The sequence below is a fragment of the Rhodamnia argentea genome, chromosome 4 (assembly GCF_020921035.1).
Source record: "Rhodamnia argentea isolate NSW1041297 chromosome 4, ASM2092103v1, whole genome shotgun sequence".
Classification (NCBI taxonomy): Eukaryota; Viridiplantae; Streptophyta; class Magnoliopsida; order Myrtales; family Myrtaceae; genus Rhodamnia; species Rhodamnia argentea.
In genome coordinates this window covers 16,842,188-16,856,709 of record NC_063153.1, presented here as the reverse complement: position 1 = coordinate 16,856,709, position 14,522 = coordinate 16,842,188, and the positions used below count along the sequence as shown (strand labels likewise).

Genomic DNA, 14,522 nt, shown 5'->3' with positions numbered 1-14,522 from the left:
AAAAAAAAAAAAAAAAATACCCATATCGATACCGATCATATCACGTAAGACGACCGACACCGATTAACCAACATGTTAGGAATTTTTGATCAAAATTAATTAAAAGAACTAAATTTGCACAATTGGCAAAAGGATTGGGAAACCTAGACCCTAATGACAAAAAAAAGAAAAGTTGTACACTTCCCTCCACTTAATATAAAGAGCATGAATAAGTTGACGGACGACTTCCAACTGCAGGTGATAATTCATCACGTGTTTTCTATCCTATCATAAAGAAAGGGAAAAGTTCATGTCACGTTACATTATGAGCTTTGATCTTTTCACCAACGATATTCACTTTTAAGGTACACTGTCTTTGGTAAAATTTCCACTTATAAGCAATCACGTCGCAACGCACGTCGGCGCTCATCTAATACTTTCTCGACATGGCAATAACTCGAATGACATCAAACCCGATTGAATGAATCACCCATCTCTTTCACCACATGGGATCTGCATCTGTGCCTTGGCTACCCTTTTGCCTTTCCCTTTCGTTCAAGCAATCCACCGTTAGCGTCTGCTTAATTTAACGTAGAGCGTTCCCGTCGCTAAAAGACAAGAACCAGACCTCCCCCCCGGCCACATTTATGGATGACCTACCCGCCCTCTCTCCCGCGCTAAACCAACTCCTCCTCGTGTCTCTTTAAATGGTTCCCCCACGACTTGGGTGGCTGTTGCAGTCGCACCTCCTCCCACCTTCTCTCTGTCTCTCTCTCTCTAAAGCACGCTCAAGAACACCTTCTGGGGGAGAGAGAGAGAGAGAGAGAGAGAGAGAGAGAGAGAGAAGCGAAGAAAGCTTTCTTCTTGCTCGTTTCTTGATTCTTCTCCTTGTGGGGTTGTCGCTTTTGCCACTGCCTATATATTGCCGTTGACTCGTTTTGGGGGGCGGCGGTGAGCGCGGACGATGAGTGCCGGCGAAGGAGAGACGGTGTGGAGGAGGAAGCCGGGGAGAGATGCCGTGGATCATCGTCATCAGAAGCTTGACGCCACGTGCTGCTCTTCTTCTTCTGATGATGGCCGCGCGGCCACCAAGAACGGAGAGAAAGCCCGCGGGAGCAGGAAGAAGGCGAGGAGGCACGCGCTGGTGTCGTTCCGGGAGCTGCCGGAGTACATGAAGGACAACGAGTTCATCCTCGACCACTACCGCGCTGACTGGCCGCTCGCTGAGGCCGCCCGCAGCTTGTTCCGTTGGCACAACGAGACGCTCAGCGTTTGGACGTAAGGGTGAATGATGGGCTTTTAGTTCGATTTGAATTTTTTCATGCGAGGCCATCTTTGTTCGTGTTTTCTTCTTCAGCTAATTTTTATCTTTTTTTTTTCTTGGTGATTTGCAGGCATTTGATTGGGTTTCTGGTGTTTCTGGGATTGACGGTGGCCAATTTTGTGAACGTGCCTCTGGTGGCGGATCTTCTCGGCCTGTTCTCAAGGTGTGTTTTTTACTATTCAATCCTATACTAGCCTGCACATTTTAGTGAGATTTGATCTATGGATGTTTGCATCTAGCAAGTCAGCCCGAGTCGAACATATTGGAGGGAACCCATAATTTCTGTGGGAGTGTTTGAATCGTAACTGTACGAATATAGTGAGGAATTTGGCAGTAGCAGCTCGATCGGTGTCAATTATCATAGCTCGGCTTCACTGTCTCGAGTGTAATCTAAGATGAGACTCGGAGGTGCAAGTTAAAACTCAGTAGAGAGCTTGCTAAATTGCTCATTTGGTGAAGATGTTTGAATTACCCTGTTTTGATCAATCCTCCATAACCAGCTTAAAACTGTCGGATTTTGCAGTAGCTTAGATTTTTCCTAGCTGTTTATTGGGCAGAACGGCGCTTCTAGTATGTACAAGTCAATTTAGTACTGGGATATCCTTGGCTTATTACCACGCTGAGCAACCGGCCATTTTCATTAGCAGGCCTTTCTTCCAACCGGCTACCAGAGTTGCCATTTAAAACCTTCATTTTCTTCTGGTGCTGCATCGACATTGCAGGTGCCACAGATGAATAACTCGAGTTTGTGACATTAGGTGCAGGCACGTAAAATTAAACTCAGAAAGTTAGTTTCATAGGAACATACAAGGACCGTGCTCGCCATTTTCATTGCCGGTAAATTTCAGGAGTAGTAGCCTGACAGTCAAGACAGTCTTGCTCCAACAGCAAGTGCAAAATCAAGATGGATAACAAGGGTCATCTGTGATTAGTTACCATGAAGGATCAAAGTATTAATAAAAATTTCCGTTCTTTTCAAACAAAATTAAAGATCAAAATAAATTGGAAAATCTCTCTCCGTTCCTGGTAATACAACAGCAAGTGCAGAATGCAAAGAAAGTTGATTGCTGCTAAGATTTTTTGAATGAGATCACACTGGTTGTCGAATTGAATTTGGAAGTACCAGCTTAAGCGAGCGAGATAGTTTATTCAGTTAGTGCTCTGCCCATTCACTTTCACCATTTTGGCCTACTCTGTCCCTTTGGCAGACAGGATTGAAACATTTTCTATAGATTATGATCTGAAGATTGGACTCCGACTAGTTTTGCCATCGATTATGCAATGGCTTGATATGCAAATCCACTTGTGCAGGTCAAACTCTACTAGTGCAGGAACTAATATCTCTTACTCAAAGGAATTGCTTTTGGTGAGTGGCGCACCAACGATGTTTCATTCGACTTATGAAAAGAATACTCTCTTTTGAAGGCTAGAGATGCATCTGACACAGTACAGTTTTCAGGGTACAAATTCTTTGGTGAACTTGAATCAGATAACCGAAGAAGAAATGAAGATCGGTTCACTCCAACCAGCCGCGACACGCTGGCCGTTCTTCGTCTTCTTAGGTGGATCCATGTTCTGCCTCCTCTCGAGCAGCATTTGCCACCTCTTCTCATGCCACTCACACTGCTTGAACATCCAGCTGCTGCGGATGGACTACGTTGGCATCACGGTCATGATCATAACCTCATTCTTCCCCCCGATTTACTATATTTTCCAGTGTGAGCCCCATTGGCAACTGATCTACCTTGGCGGAATAACGGCAATGGGGATGTTCACCGTCGTGACACTGCTTGCCCCATCTCTTTCTTCTGGGAAATTCCGGGCGTTTCGGGCGATGCTCTTCTTGTCCATGGGGTTCTTCGGTATCATACCGGCTATCCACGCCTGTATTGTGAATTGGAGCAATCCCCAGCGCCCGATCACGCTTGCTTATGAGTTGGCCATGGCACTGTCTTACATTACAGGCACATTGTTTTATGTTAGCAGGATTCCTGAGAGGCTCAAACCGGGTTGGTTCGACCTTGCTGGTCACAGCCATCAGATATTTCATGTGTTCGTGATCATGGGTGCGTTGGCTCATTATGGCGCTACTCTGTTGCTCTTACAGTGGCGAGATGGAGTCGGGTGTGATAGAACTGTGTAACAATACAAAAATTAGTTGAAATTCGATTCATTTCGGTTGAACCGAAAGCGAGCAATTTGCTGGGGTTTCGTGATATTATGTTAGTGTGTGTGTACACCCCAAATCAAAAAGCCTAAAGAAGAGATGGCGCTCCGGGACAGAGGAGATGCCTCTCCATCTAAAAGAGAAGCAGGAATGCTGATTGTGTGTGTTGTAATTTTTCTGGTTTTCCATGGAAGATGTGATTCACAATGTGATCATCTAGGGGTGATAATCTTTTCTGCTTTCATCTTCTTCTGTGCTGTAGTAGTTCTCCTATTACGCTTCCTTTTTTTGCTAAAGAGCACCACCGCCATGAGAATAGTTTGTTAAGCTCTGTATCATCGTCTACACGACAGAAAGAAGCTAGAGCAGGAGGATGGTGAATCATTTTGTGCTTTGTGTGGTGAATATTAAAAGATAAATTATGAACCAATACAACATATAGAACTATTAAGAGTCTCTACCTAATAGGGTTGGGGAAAAAGCAGCAGATGTAAGCAGATAGAATTTGCAGACATGGAACTTGCTTTAGCCCATCTGCTATCTCTGCATCTATCAAAGCTCTGCGGTTAAATAATAAAATGTCTGAAAGAAGCGTAAGCCATGAAGAATTTGGAAGTCCAAAAAGGAGACATTGTTAGTGAAAAGAGAAACTCAGATGATCTAATTTGCCGCTTTGGCGAAGTGTCATTCCGGCAGTAATGCTGCTAAAACTCAAAGAAGAATCGGCTAAGTATTGGCAAAGTTAGTTTTACAGCCGGTCTGGCTCCGCAAAATCGGCCACTTCTATGGTACTCCGGTGTACCGTAGAACTGTCATTGAAGTTAAGTCCAAAAACAATGGAACACATTATCAAATTGTTTTGAGATTCTCCGTAACCAAGTTCAAAGGATCATGAAAAGGTATAAAATAACGAGAGAATACAATTTGCAGAAGCTCAGTGATAAAGGACCACCCAGCAAGTTTCCTGTCAACATCAGAAATTCCACAAGTTGAATATCATCGATCCAATATGGTAATGGTCCGGACAAGAAATATTGCTAAGATCCAAAATACTTAAGCCTGAGCTATCCAAAATAACTGGTGATATACCCCAGTGAGTTAATTGTCTTCCGGTTACAAATATTTCAAGCTGTCAAGTTAGTAGTTATTGGTAGCATCCGGCCATGCAAGTTGTTGCCTGACAGTTTTTTAGTACAGATAGAGAGACACAACCTACGGCCAATGGCTCTGGCATCTCCCACCTGAAGCCACTATTGGACAAATCTAATGTCATCAACAATTTCATATCGCCTATCCAAGGAGGGATTCTACCTATCGAGTTCCTTGACAGGTTCAGGTGCAACAAATTTGGAAGGATGGAATCAATCTGAGATGGAAGCACTCCTTTGATCCTATTGGCAGATGCAGAGAACCAACACATATGGACAAGATTCGACTTGGATGACAAATGAAAAGCATCCGACAAGTTGTTGCCAGTGAGTTTTAACTCGATCCGATTCACATTATTTTGCAATAGTTGGTATCAACACCATCGAACTCCTCATGCACAACACTAGCGAAGAACACTTCACGTTTTTATGTGGAACTGTTGCATTGCACCATTGCCTGATTCAGTATCCGCAATATATGTAGCACGGCATTATGTTGGTTAGCTATGAAACGACACTAAGGTGATGGAAAAAAAAAAACGCAGGCACAATCGTTGATCCTGATACATATGCAGAAGACAGTCGCTCATAAAATAAATTTGCATCAAAGGTGGGCTCAAGCTGCAGAGCAGTGGTCCTGCAATGCATGCCTTCATCGTCAAATTGGAGCAATTTTTCTGCGCCCAATCCTTTATGCGAGTAGGATCTTGTCTTGAGACGCTAAACCCTGGTTGGTAAACATCAGATATTTCACATCTTGGGTAACATTTGTAGGAATCTGTCAATGCCGGATTTATTTCAGTGTTGAACTAAACTGTTTTCTCTCCATTCACATACATATTCAAATTAGCAAGACAAGGAATACAATACGAACACTCATAGGAGTCAAGCGTTCAAAATGCAAAATAAAGACTCAAATGCATATAATCCTATTACATAAAGGTCCTCCGTTCTTTCATCCTATTTTTCCATAAAAAAAATGCTTAGGAGAACAATCTCTACTAGGGAAAAGATGGGATAAGCTTACGAACAAGCTCGAATAGCATGTACCGATAGTACGGGTGTAGGTAGAGAAAAAGAACCACCCCAAGGAATGCCACAACATATGATCCTGCAAAACTCCACAGGAAGGCTTCTCTCCAAGAGTCATCCTCCCTGGTATGATTAAAAGATAGCGGTGTCCCCAGTACTTGATTTGAGTTATCACAGCTTGTTAATGGTGTTCCACAAAGAAGAGGGTTACCTTCATAACTTGCTTTATCAAAAGTTCCAAATTGAAATCTTCCGTTTGGTATCCTGCCTGACAAGTTGTTGTGAGCAACACTAAAATCTGATAGGGCGTAGAGCTCCATCAGTTGTGGAGGGATGGGACCGATTAAGCTGTTGTAGGACATATCCAAGCTCTCTACATTCTTTAAATGGGAAAACATTTCTGGGATGGGTCCCGTCAAATGATTGTGCGACAGGTTCAAGGCTCGAAGTTCACTCAAGTGGCCGAGCTCTGGAGGAATAAAGCCAGTCAAATTATTTTGTGAGAGATCCATTCCTGACATGAGTCGTAGAATGCTGCCCTTATAAGATTCCAACCTTCTCTTCGTCATAAAGTTTACTTCTTCTAATTCAAACTCATAGACACTTGCGTCTTCTTCATAATACCCATGAAAAGAATTGAATCTACCCTCATATATTTGGTAAGATTCCCACATATACTCCACGGTATCAAATGCATTCATAGATACCCCATCCTTTCCAAATGTCAAATCTTCCAAACATGAAGGAATTTGTCCAGAAAGATTATTTTGAGAGAGATCCAATATGCTCATGTTTTTCAACAGACACAGATCCGGAGGGATTGAACCTTCAAAGTTGTTTCCTTGCAGTAGAAGCACCTTCAAGTTCCTAAGCGAACCGATCCAACTGGGGACCTCACCTGACAATGCATTGTGTCTAAGATCCAATGTGACAATTGATGAAGCTCTGGAGAGAAACTTAGGGAAATACCCTTCAAGTGTATAATTTGCTAAATGCAAGAACCTCATAATTGTAACATTGGCACAAGGGGGTATATTCGGCCCAAGGTTGTTACTTGAAAGGTCTAAAAGATCGAGATGATGCAAGTTGCAGAAGCTCAATGGCAAAGGGCCTTCCAATAAATTACTCGATAGCATAAGCATTTCCAAGTATTCAATATCTCCAATCCAGTGAGGAAGTGTTCCGGATAGGGAATTGTTACTTACATCCAAAACTCGCAATGAGTAGCCATTTAATTTGTGAGGCGATATGCCCCATGTGAAACGATTGCTATCCAGATACAAATATGTCAACTGTGACAAGTTAAACAACCTCGGTGGTAGTTGGCCTTGCAAGTTGTTGCCTGACAGTTTCAACAGACGAAGTGACGTACTATTTTCGGCCGGTGGCTCTGGTATCTCTCCCGCGAAGCCATTATTTGACAAGTCCAATGTATCCAATCGTTTCATATTGCCCATGGAGGAAGGGATTCTACCTTCCAATAAGTTTGCTGAGAAATTCAAATACAACAAATTCGGGAGGATATAACCAATCCAGGATGGAAGCCCTCCTTCAAAGATATTAGCAGACACATCGAATGATTGCATGCTATCAAGATTCAAATTGGAAGGCAAATGAAAAGCACCCGACAAATTGTTGGCTTTGAGTTCGAGCTCCACTAGATTCACATTGTTGTCCAATAGCCAATTTGGGAAATTTCCTCTCATTGTATTGTGGCTGAGCCGAACACTTATCAAGTCACGCCGTTGTTTTAAGAAGCTGGGAATGACGCCATTCGTGTCTTTGTTGAGCACACAATTGGATAAACGAAACACCTTCAGTTGAGATGAAGGGAACCAAGCGGGCTCTTCCGTATTTACTTCCAGACGATTGCGGTTGTCGATGAGGTGGAATACCTCAAGGTTAGAAGTATTGGCCAAGGAAGCAAGCGAAAGTGAGCCTTCAAAGGCATTTCCAGAGAAGCCAATATATTCAAGTGACTTCAGATTATGGAGCAGACATGAAGGAATGGCCCCGCTAAAATTGTTATACGACACATCAAGTGCCCGGAGTGAGGTCAGATTGGAGAAGCAGGGAGGAAGAGGGCCCCAAAATCCATTAGAATTGATATTCAACTCTTCAAGGTTTCTCAATCCACACAAGCCTGTTGAAGTGGACACTGCCACTCCGAGTATCATCACTAAATTGTACTCGTACCATTAAAAACCTCAGAGATCATGGTTTGCCTCGAGAATGGATAAATTACTTTATCCATCATGAGATGTGTTTCTCATTGGGTATGACATGCACTAACTAAAAACATTCGTTAAATTGGACAAACAAAGCATGGGAGAAACGCTTAATTATAATTATACAGATTTCCTTATTATTGTCGTACTCTTTAAATGTGATTTTCATTCACCTAAGTCTAACCTTGAGATCATTTTCTCATTATCCATGAATGAAATCTTATTTGAATTGGTACCATTGAAACCAAAATTGAGCAAAACTCACTTTCAAGTTAAGTGGACTTTGGGTAAGTTTCTTTTCATTTTTATTTTTATTTTGTTAAACATATATGCTTTAAATCAAATAAGCTATTTCAGGTAAGTGAATTTTAGAGGAAGCGAAAGCAAATAAACTGTAAATATTCGTGTGCGAAGATTTTCGAGGTACTTTCTTTTATACTTATTTTTAAATTAAAGTCAATGAAGATAAAAGCTTGTTGATGACAAATTAATAAGACAATGCTTATAAGTCGAAGTGAATTGCCACATGATGGGCATATGAACGAACATAACTCCGACTTTACCTGTATATGAAATGGTAGATAAGTGAAAGCTTAGTTGTCAAGCGACATTATTCAAATAAGAGTTAAAATCTTCAATGACAAACCAAAAAGTTAAAACTTATTTACTAAGTGAATGTTAATCATGTGATGAAATAAGCTAAAATTGAAATGATGAATAGAATATTTTTAAATGGTATGTGTTTTAGAGTTATTTTTAATTAAATAAATTTCATGATTAACTACTATTAGAGATTGTTTTCTTGATAAACTATTTATAAGTTGCTTTCAAATTTAGTTATATCATGTAAGAATATCCTTCCTCTGTATCCATGATCTAAAAGTCAAATTAATAGGAGAGATAATCCGGGGGGAATGAAAAATCATTTAATCTATTTGTAATTGTGCTAATTCTGTTCTAAATATTTTTTTTTTCAATTGAGTGCTAAACCTTTTGTATATATATATTTTTATTTCGTTATAAGAGAGATTAGAAAATAAAAATGATATGATATTAGCATCAGATCAATCGATATAGCTAGTTAGGATTATGAAAGGAAGATATTTTTTGTGTCCATGGTGGTACTTTGCCTTTTGATAATGGTCACTATCAATCAAATGCAACCTTTCTCCTTCGTCATCAGTATCAAGTGATACTTGAGAATCAAATAGTAGATTTCGAAAACTCGACTCGCTTACAGTAGTTGCATTCATACGGGTAATTTAATCAAGAAGTATTACCATAACCAACAAATTATGTGCGCCTTTTGTTGCTTTCTTTGGGGTCGTCTTTTTTTTTTTTTTTTTTTTGAAATGTACAAACTAATTTGTTTTTTACTATACTATCAAAATCTGACATGTAACTTAATTTAAAAATAATACAAGAAACTATGTCTCCACAGTTGCCGGTGTTTCCGATTTGAATAAAAAGAAGAAGGTCAAAGTGAAATATTTGCAAGATTTAGAATAAGCAAAAAGAACAAAAGTAAAAACCAATCGAAACATCTACATCCATCAAGGTTGATTTGTTTGAGCTTTAGTGTCATTTAAATTTTTAGGCTCCACGGCTCATTGAAATCTATTAAGACTTTCAATGCCTGAAGATGATCACCATTGTGGTTTAAGATATAAACTTCAAGCATTGTTTGATTTTGATTCCTGAACTTTTGCATGTAAATTGGTTATACGATATTTGAACTCCTTTCGCATATTGTTATCTCAGACTGTTTGTATCTTTTTAGCAATAACTCATTGGATCTGTTTTGTCATTACACTATTCTTCACATTGACCGGGAAAGAAAGTTGCGCAAAAGTAAAAGCATGGGCCCTAAACTTCAATCTTCAAAGATCAGGGATTAAATTGTAAATGACCAAATGTTTAAGGATCACCGACATCATGAATCCACGATAAAGACATTGAGCATGACCATGAGTTTATTCATGGCTTGCATAGACATTTAACTAAATCCTTCCAACTTAAAGCATGAGCCAAACAACTAGAGAATATCACTTATTTAGATGCATGTCGTTGGCACTAAGTTAATTGTAGAAAATGTGCGGCCAAAATATGACCTAGAGGACGTCAAATAGAATGCAGTCATGGCTTCTTTCTTCAAGACAATCTTGTCTTAAAATTGATAATCGAAATGATTTTCAGAAAAGTACCTTCCAGTAAATTTGAAGCATTCAGTCCACAACGATTTATGTATAAGGCCTTAAGAGATGTTATCCTCGTAATGTCCGCGAGGGCATCATTCACCAAATTGTTATTGTAAAGATCTAGCACCTCCAAATTCACACCTGAGATTGACAAAAGGTTCTCAAAACCAAACTTTATATATCAAGGCATGGTCTTCTATTTTGCATGTACCTTCAAGCTGAATGGAAGACAAATTTTGGGTCTCCACTGAAGTTTGCTTGTACAATGAGGGGACTCGTTGTAGATTATTGCCAGATAGATATAGCCTCTTCAATTTCTTCAGGTATAACACTCCGTTTAATTCTGATTAATAAAAACATCCATGCATGCATTGGTTAGTTAATCATATATAAATATCAGTTATCTAACAATCCTCAATATATCGAAATAAACATATGTTCATGATGAGGAGAATTGAATTAAAGGCAAAATACAGTTTGATCCGATATCCAAGCATAAAGAAAGTCTGTGCGGCGTGACTTGGTAAACAAGTAGCTTGTACCTTTTAACTGTGTTTATTATATTTAGTTAACTAGCAAAGCTGAAATAATTGTGTGCTTCCCACGTGACATTTTTTAACTCTACATTTGTGATTGTCACGTGCCAACGTGCATTGCATAGTACTGTCATGTGGCTAGCATTCGGCCAATAAGCATTAGTTTTGGCTTGCTTGCGCGAGGTCGCCGCCTCCTCATAAAACGGCGGCCCACTCAGGGGTCACTGGCGCTTGTGTGAGTGTCCATGGTGGGTTTGTATGTGAGATAAGAAGTGAGAGCAAACAGAGACTAAAAAGGGATAGTTACCGAATTAATCTTGATTTTTTTACGTATATCAATTAATCCTAAATTCTTCAAATTTGCCAATTTGATCATATACCTTTTTACGAAAGTCCAATATAATCCTTTTGGCCATTACAGCAAAAAATTGCTGACGTTTAATCCTAAATTCCTTTCTATGTTGCGTCACTAATAACCGACCTACATAACACAACGGACAATCTCACATATATAATTCTTGACGAAACAACGAGGTGTTTGCGTAATTTTATGATTTTTTTCTATGTTTTCCTTTTCTTTTCTTTTCTTTACCTTTTTTCTTTCCTTTCATTTTCCACGCTATTGGTCCTCTTCTTCCTTAGAGAGTTCCTATTCATTGTCCATGGGCATGGTGGCTCCAGATATGGAGTCTCGGTCTACGGCCATTGAGTTTGTCAGGATCTCAATGGCTACAAGCTCAACAGCCATGTAGCAGATTGTCCTCAGCCATGATAAAATGGGGTTGGCCGGGGTTGCTGGGATCCACGGGCTCTGAGCTTGGAGCTCCATAATAACAGCCTCAATCTTATCATTTTTGCCACTTCTTATTTTCAACTTGTGGCAATGAGGAAAACGTGAAAGCAATTAAAGCTCTGTTCTGTACTTTTATTTCACGAAAAATAGCTTTTTAAAAGATTTTTTTCGGCATTTAGGGGCGGAAAATAAGTGGTTAAAGAAAATATGTTTCAGTCAATGAAAAATTTCCTTTTAAAATATGGGGAAAACGATTTCCTTTTTTGAGAAATGAAAATATTTTCTTGATCTTTTTTTCTCCTATCTTTCACACTTCCTTTGTTAATAATTATTTTTTTCACTTTGTTAATTTTTATTTTTAAAAAAATTGAAATTGAAAATTTTATTTTATAATTTTATTTTTATTTTTTTACTTTCTTTTTTCTTTTTCTTTTTCTTTTTTTCTTTTCTCCTCCTTCCTCCTTCCTCCAGCCGCCGCTCTTTCTTCCTCTGGCCGCCCCTCCTTCCTCCGGCCACCCTGCGATTGGTCATTACTCGGCCCAGCAAGCTTGTGGCGGCCGATCCCGGCGATCTAGGGCTCGCCAGAGGCCAGTGAGCTTGGGGCTCGCCAGATCGGCGAGCTTTGAGCTCGAACGAGGAGCGGTGGTAGCGCTTGAGGAGGACGGACGCAATCTCAGTTTTCCTCCGACAGAGCGCCTCCAGGAGCGGATTCCACCACGCAGCATTCTGGAGCAACTATGACTCCATCGAAGAGCGAGGCATCACATCAGTAATCGCAGATGACAAAACAAGGATCGCGATTCTACCGAAATCAACAATGAGGCAGATAGAACTCGGAATCAAACACCAAAAGACGATGGAATCGATGGTTCAAGACCAGGAGCGTCAGCGCCGGCGAAGGTGAGGGAGCGGATGGCAGAGGCTTCGGAGAGGCAGACCGCAAGGTGGACAGGGTCTCGTGGAAGGGGCGACCACCGCCGAAGGCTTCGAAGAAGACGGCTTCAACTTAGACCGAAGACGATGAAGAAGATGAAAATTGTGATCGAGTGCATAAATTTTTTTTTTAAATAAAGAATTAAAGAATTCTATTTTTTTATAAAAATAAAAAATTAAAAGGAGTTCATGGAGAAAAATCGAATCTGATGTTCCATACCAAATTACAGAAAATAATTTTCAAACATTTTTCATAGTTTAACCAAACACTAAAAAACATTGTCATTTTCCTGAAAAATAACTTTTCGAAAATATTTTCCGAAACTCTCGCATTTTTCGCGAAACAAACGGAACCTACAGAGGTCTAAAATTCCGAACAAGCAAATGAAAAGTACGAAAACAAAAGCCCTTTGAAGTTGCATTTGTGAGCAAAGAAACCCAAGAGTTTGAAACGACCGATCGAGAGTCACTTAATACAGAGCACAACACCTTGAGAGACATTGAATGAGCAGAAACTCAAAAAGACTCACCTATAAAAAAAAAATTAAAGGATTATTCGCTACTAGCGGTGTTGCAGAGACAGAGTGACAAAGTGGTCTCAGCATTCTAAGGAAGAAAATAAACAGTAGCGAGGAAAAGTAAAGAAAAGAAAATGAAAAAGAAGGCAAAATTTTTAAAAAAGTATGCAAAACGACGTCATTTTATCAAGAGTTGTACATGTCAAATCATCGGCCTTGTCACATATGAAGGTAGGCGATGGCTGGACTGCCACATAGCAATTTCAAAGTACCATTGGCAGAAAAGACTAATGGACTTTTGCGACAAAGGTTTAAAACTACATAAGCGTAATTAGAAAGCTTGAGGCTAAATTGATAATCTCCTTGATTAAAAGAGAAGGGGGAAAGTAGAAAAAGGGGAAAGAGAAAAAAGAAAAATAATGAAAAGCATAAGGAAAAGAAAATGGGAAATAAATTTGGATGGTCAAATGGTCCTTGTGTTTAGGTGTTTCAAGAGAGAAAATTTATAATTATCATGAATATAGAGGATCTCAATAATCTAGAGATAGTGTTTGAAGGATTACTGTGTTATTTGTAATTGTAATGGAATCTCATATTATTTTTTCTAGAAGATGTACCTAGGTCATATCGACTTAACCATGTAGTCATCTATTTTCTTGTTGCCATTTATGTCTATTTGTGTTGGGTGCGTTATTTGACTTAGTTTTCTAGCTTTCTTTCATGTCTGGATGCATAGGTGGAGTGGCTGGGGATTTTGGAACCATTTGCCTTCTCCAACTTGGAACGAGTTCATGCATCCAGATATATATAGATGATTGGAAGAGGTAATCATAAAAGAATTCTCTCAAATCCACTTTGTAGTATGTAGCACTCTCGTATGATTTACGATAAGTAAACGATTACTCACTTAGAAACATCATTGACAAAAGAAAAAAAAGAAACAAATAACAGAGAGAGAGAGATTCACCTGAGAGAAAATTCCAACTTAAATCCAACACTTGAAGGTCCTCCAGAGGAAGGAATAAAGACTCGTCAATAATCCAATTCCATGACAAACGCAAATCGCGTGCATGGTTCAGATGTAGTTGAGTCACCCGCGAAGTCGTGTCGTCGCACACCACGTCTTCCCAGCTACAACAGTCACCATCCCCGCCTCGCCAAGACGGAAGAGAAGACCCATTCGGGTGGTTGAAGGCGGCCTTCATCTTGAGCAGCGCGTTCTTCTCTTCTTCCAAGCACCCCATGCTTCTTCCACTCCCCATCAACACCGACAAACACAATAAAAGCAACTTCCTCATGTTTAGGTATGATGGTGTTTTGTTTTGTGGGTTCTCTACTTCTTCTGCAAACTTACGAGGGCCATGTACCCTTTGATTTATATGGCCAAAGTCTCTCCCTTTTGAGTAATTATCACGGTCGGGTCAACTCCGCGAAACGACCATGGCCAAACTCAAAGTCTACTGGGGCCAATCCCACAGAACCCATAAACATCGCCCTTGACTTGACCCAGAACTTCTCTATTGTAGAAAGATACAAGAGTATAAAACTAGTATCGCAAAAAAACGATAAAAACAATGATTATTAGCAATCAACCAAATAATAATAATAATAATAATAATCAGTGACTTCACCATTGCAAAAGAAAAACATGCGTGCAATTTTCACT

General features: G+C 39.8%; 2 protein-coding genes across 2 annotated transcripts; one reads left to right on the top strand and one right to left on the bottom strand.

Annotated features, from left to right (window-relative positions):
- The first annotated feature begins 626 nt into the window (after nt 1-626).
- Nucleotides 627-3,487, top strand: LOC115751039 (heptahelical transmembrane protein 1). The gene is made up of 5 exons (XM_030688728.2): nt 627-738; nt 827-1,257; nt 1,374-1,466; nt 2,615-2,669; nt 2,763-3,487. Exons 2-5 carry the CDS (start codon nt 944-946, stop codon nt 3,444-3,446), a joined length of 1,146 nt encoding a protein of 381 aa, XP_030544588.1. The 5' UTR covers nt 627-738; nt 827-943; the 3' UTR covers nt 3,447-3,487.
- A 2,132-nt stretch (nt 3,488-5,619) lies between these two features.
- Nucleotides 5,620-14,109, bottom strand: LOC115750984 (receptor-like protein 15). The gene is made up of 4 exons (XM_030688630.2): nt 13,824-14,109; nt 10,288-10,419; nt 10,083-10,217; nt 5,620-7,793 (listed from the first exon to the last, which is right to left on the bottom strand). The coding sequence occupies exons 1-4, from the start codon at nt 14,098-14,100 to the stop codon at nt 5,620-5,622; spliced, it is 2,718 nt and encodes a 905-aa protein (XP_030544490.2). The 5' UTR covers nt 14,101-14,109.
- Nucleotides 14,110-14,522: the final 413 nt, after the last annotated feature.

Bases quoted from the DNA above. Each gene is read 5' to 3' on its own strand.
- LOC115751039 (XM_030688728.2), top strand. From the start codon at position 944: ATGAGTGCCGGCGAAGGAGAGACGGTGTGGAGGAGGAAGCCGGGGAGA. The intron at 1,467-2,614 runs GTGTGTTTTTTA...CCACTTGTGCAG, and splicing joins CTTCTCGGCCTGTTCTCAAG to GTCAAACTCTACTAGTGCAG. The intron at 2,670-2,762 runs GTGAGTGGCGCA...TACAGTTTTCAG, and splicing joins ACTCAAAGGAATTGCTTTTG to GGTACAAATTCTTTGGTGAA.
- LOC115750984 (XM_030688630.2), bottom strand. From the start codon at position 14,100: ATGGGGTGCTTGGAAGAAGAGAAGAACGCGCTGCTCAAGATGAAGGCC. The intron at 10,218-10,287 runs GTACATGCAAAA...TGTCAATCTCAG, and splicing joins GTCTTCCATTCAGCTTGAAG to GTGTGAATTTGGAGGTGCTA. The intron at 7,794-10,082 runs GTACTTTTCTGA...CCACTTCAACAG, and splicing joins TGCTTCAAATTTACTGGAAG to GCTTGTGTGGATTGAGAAAC.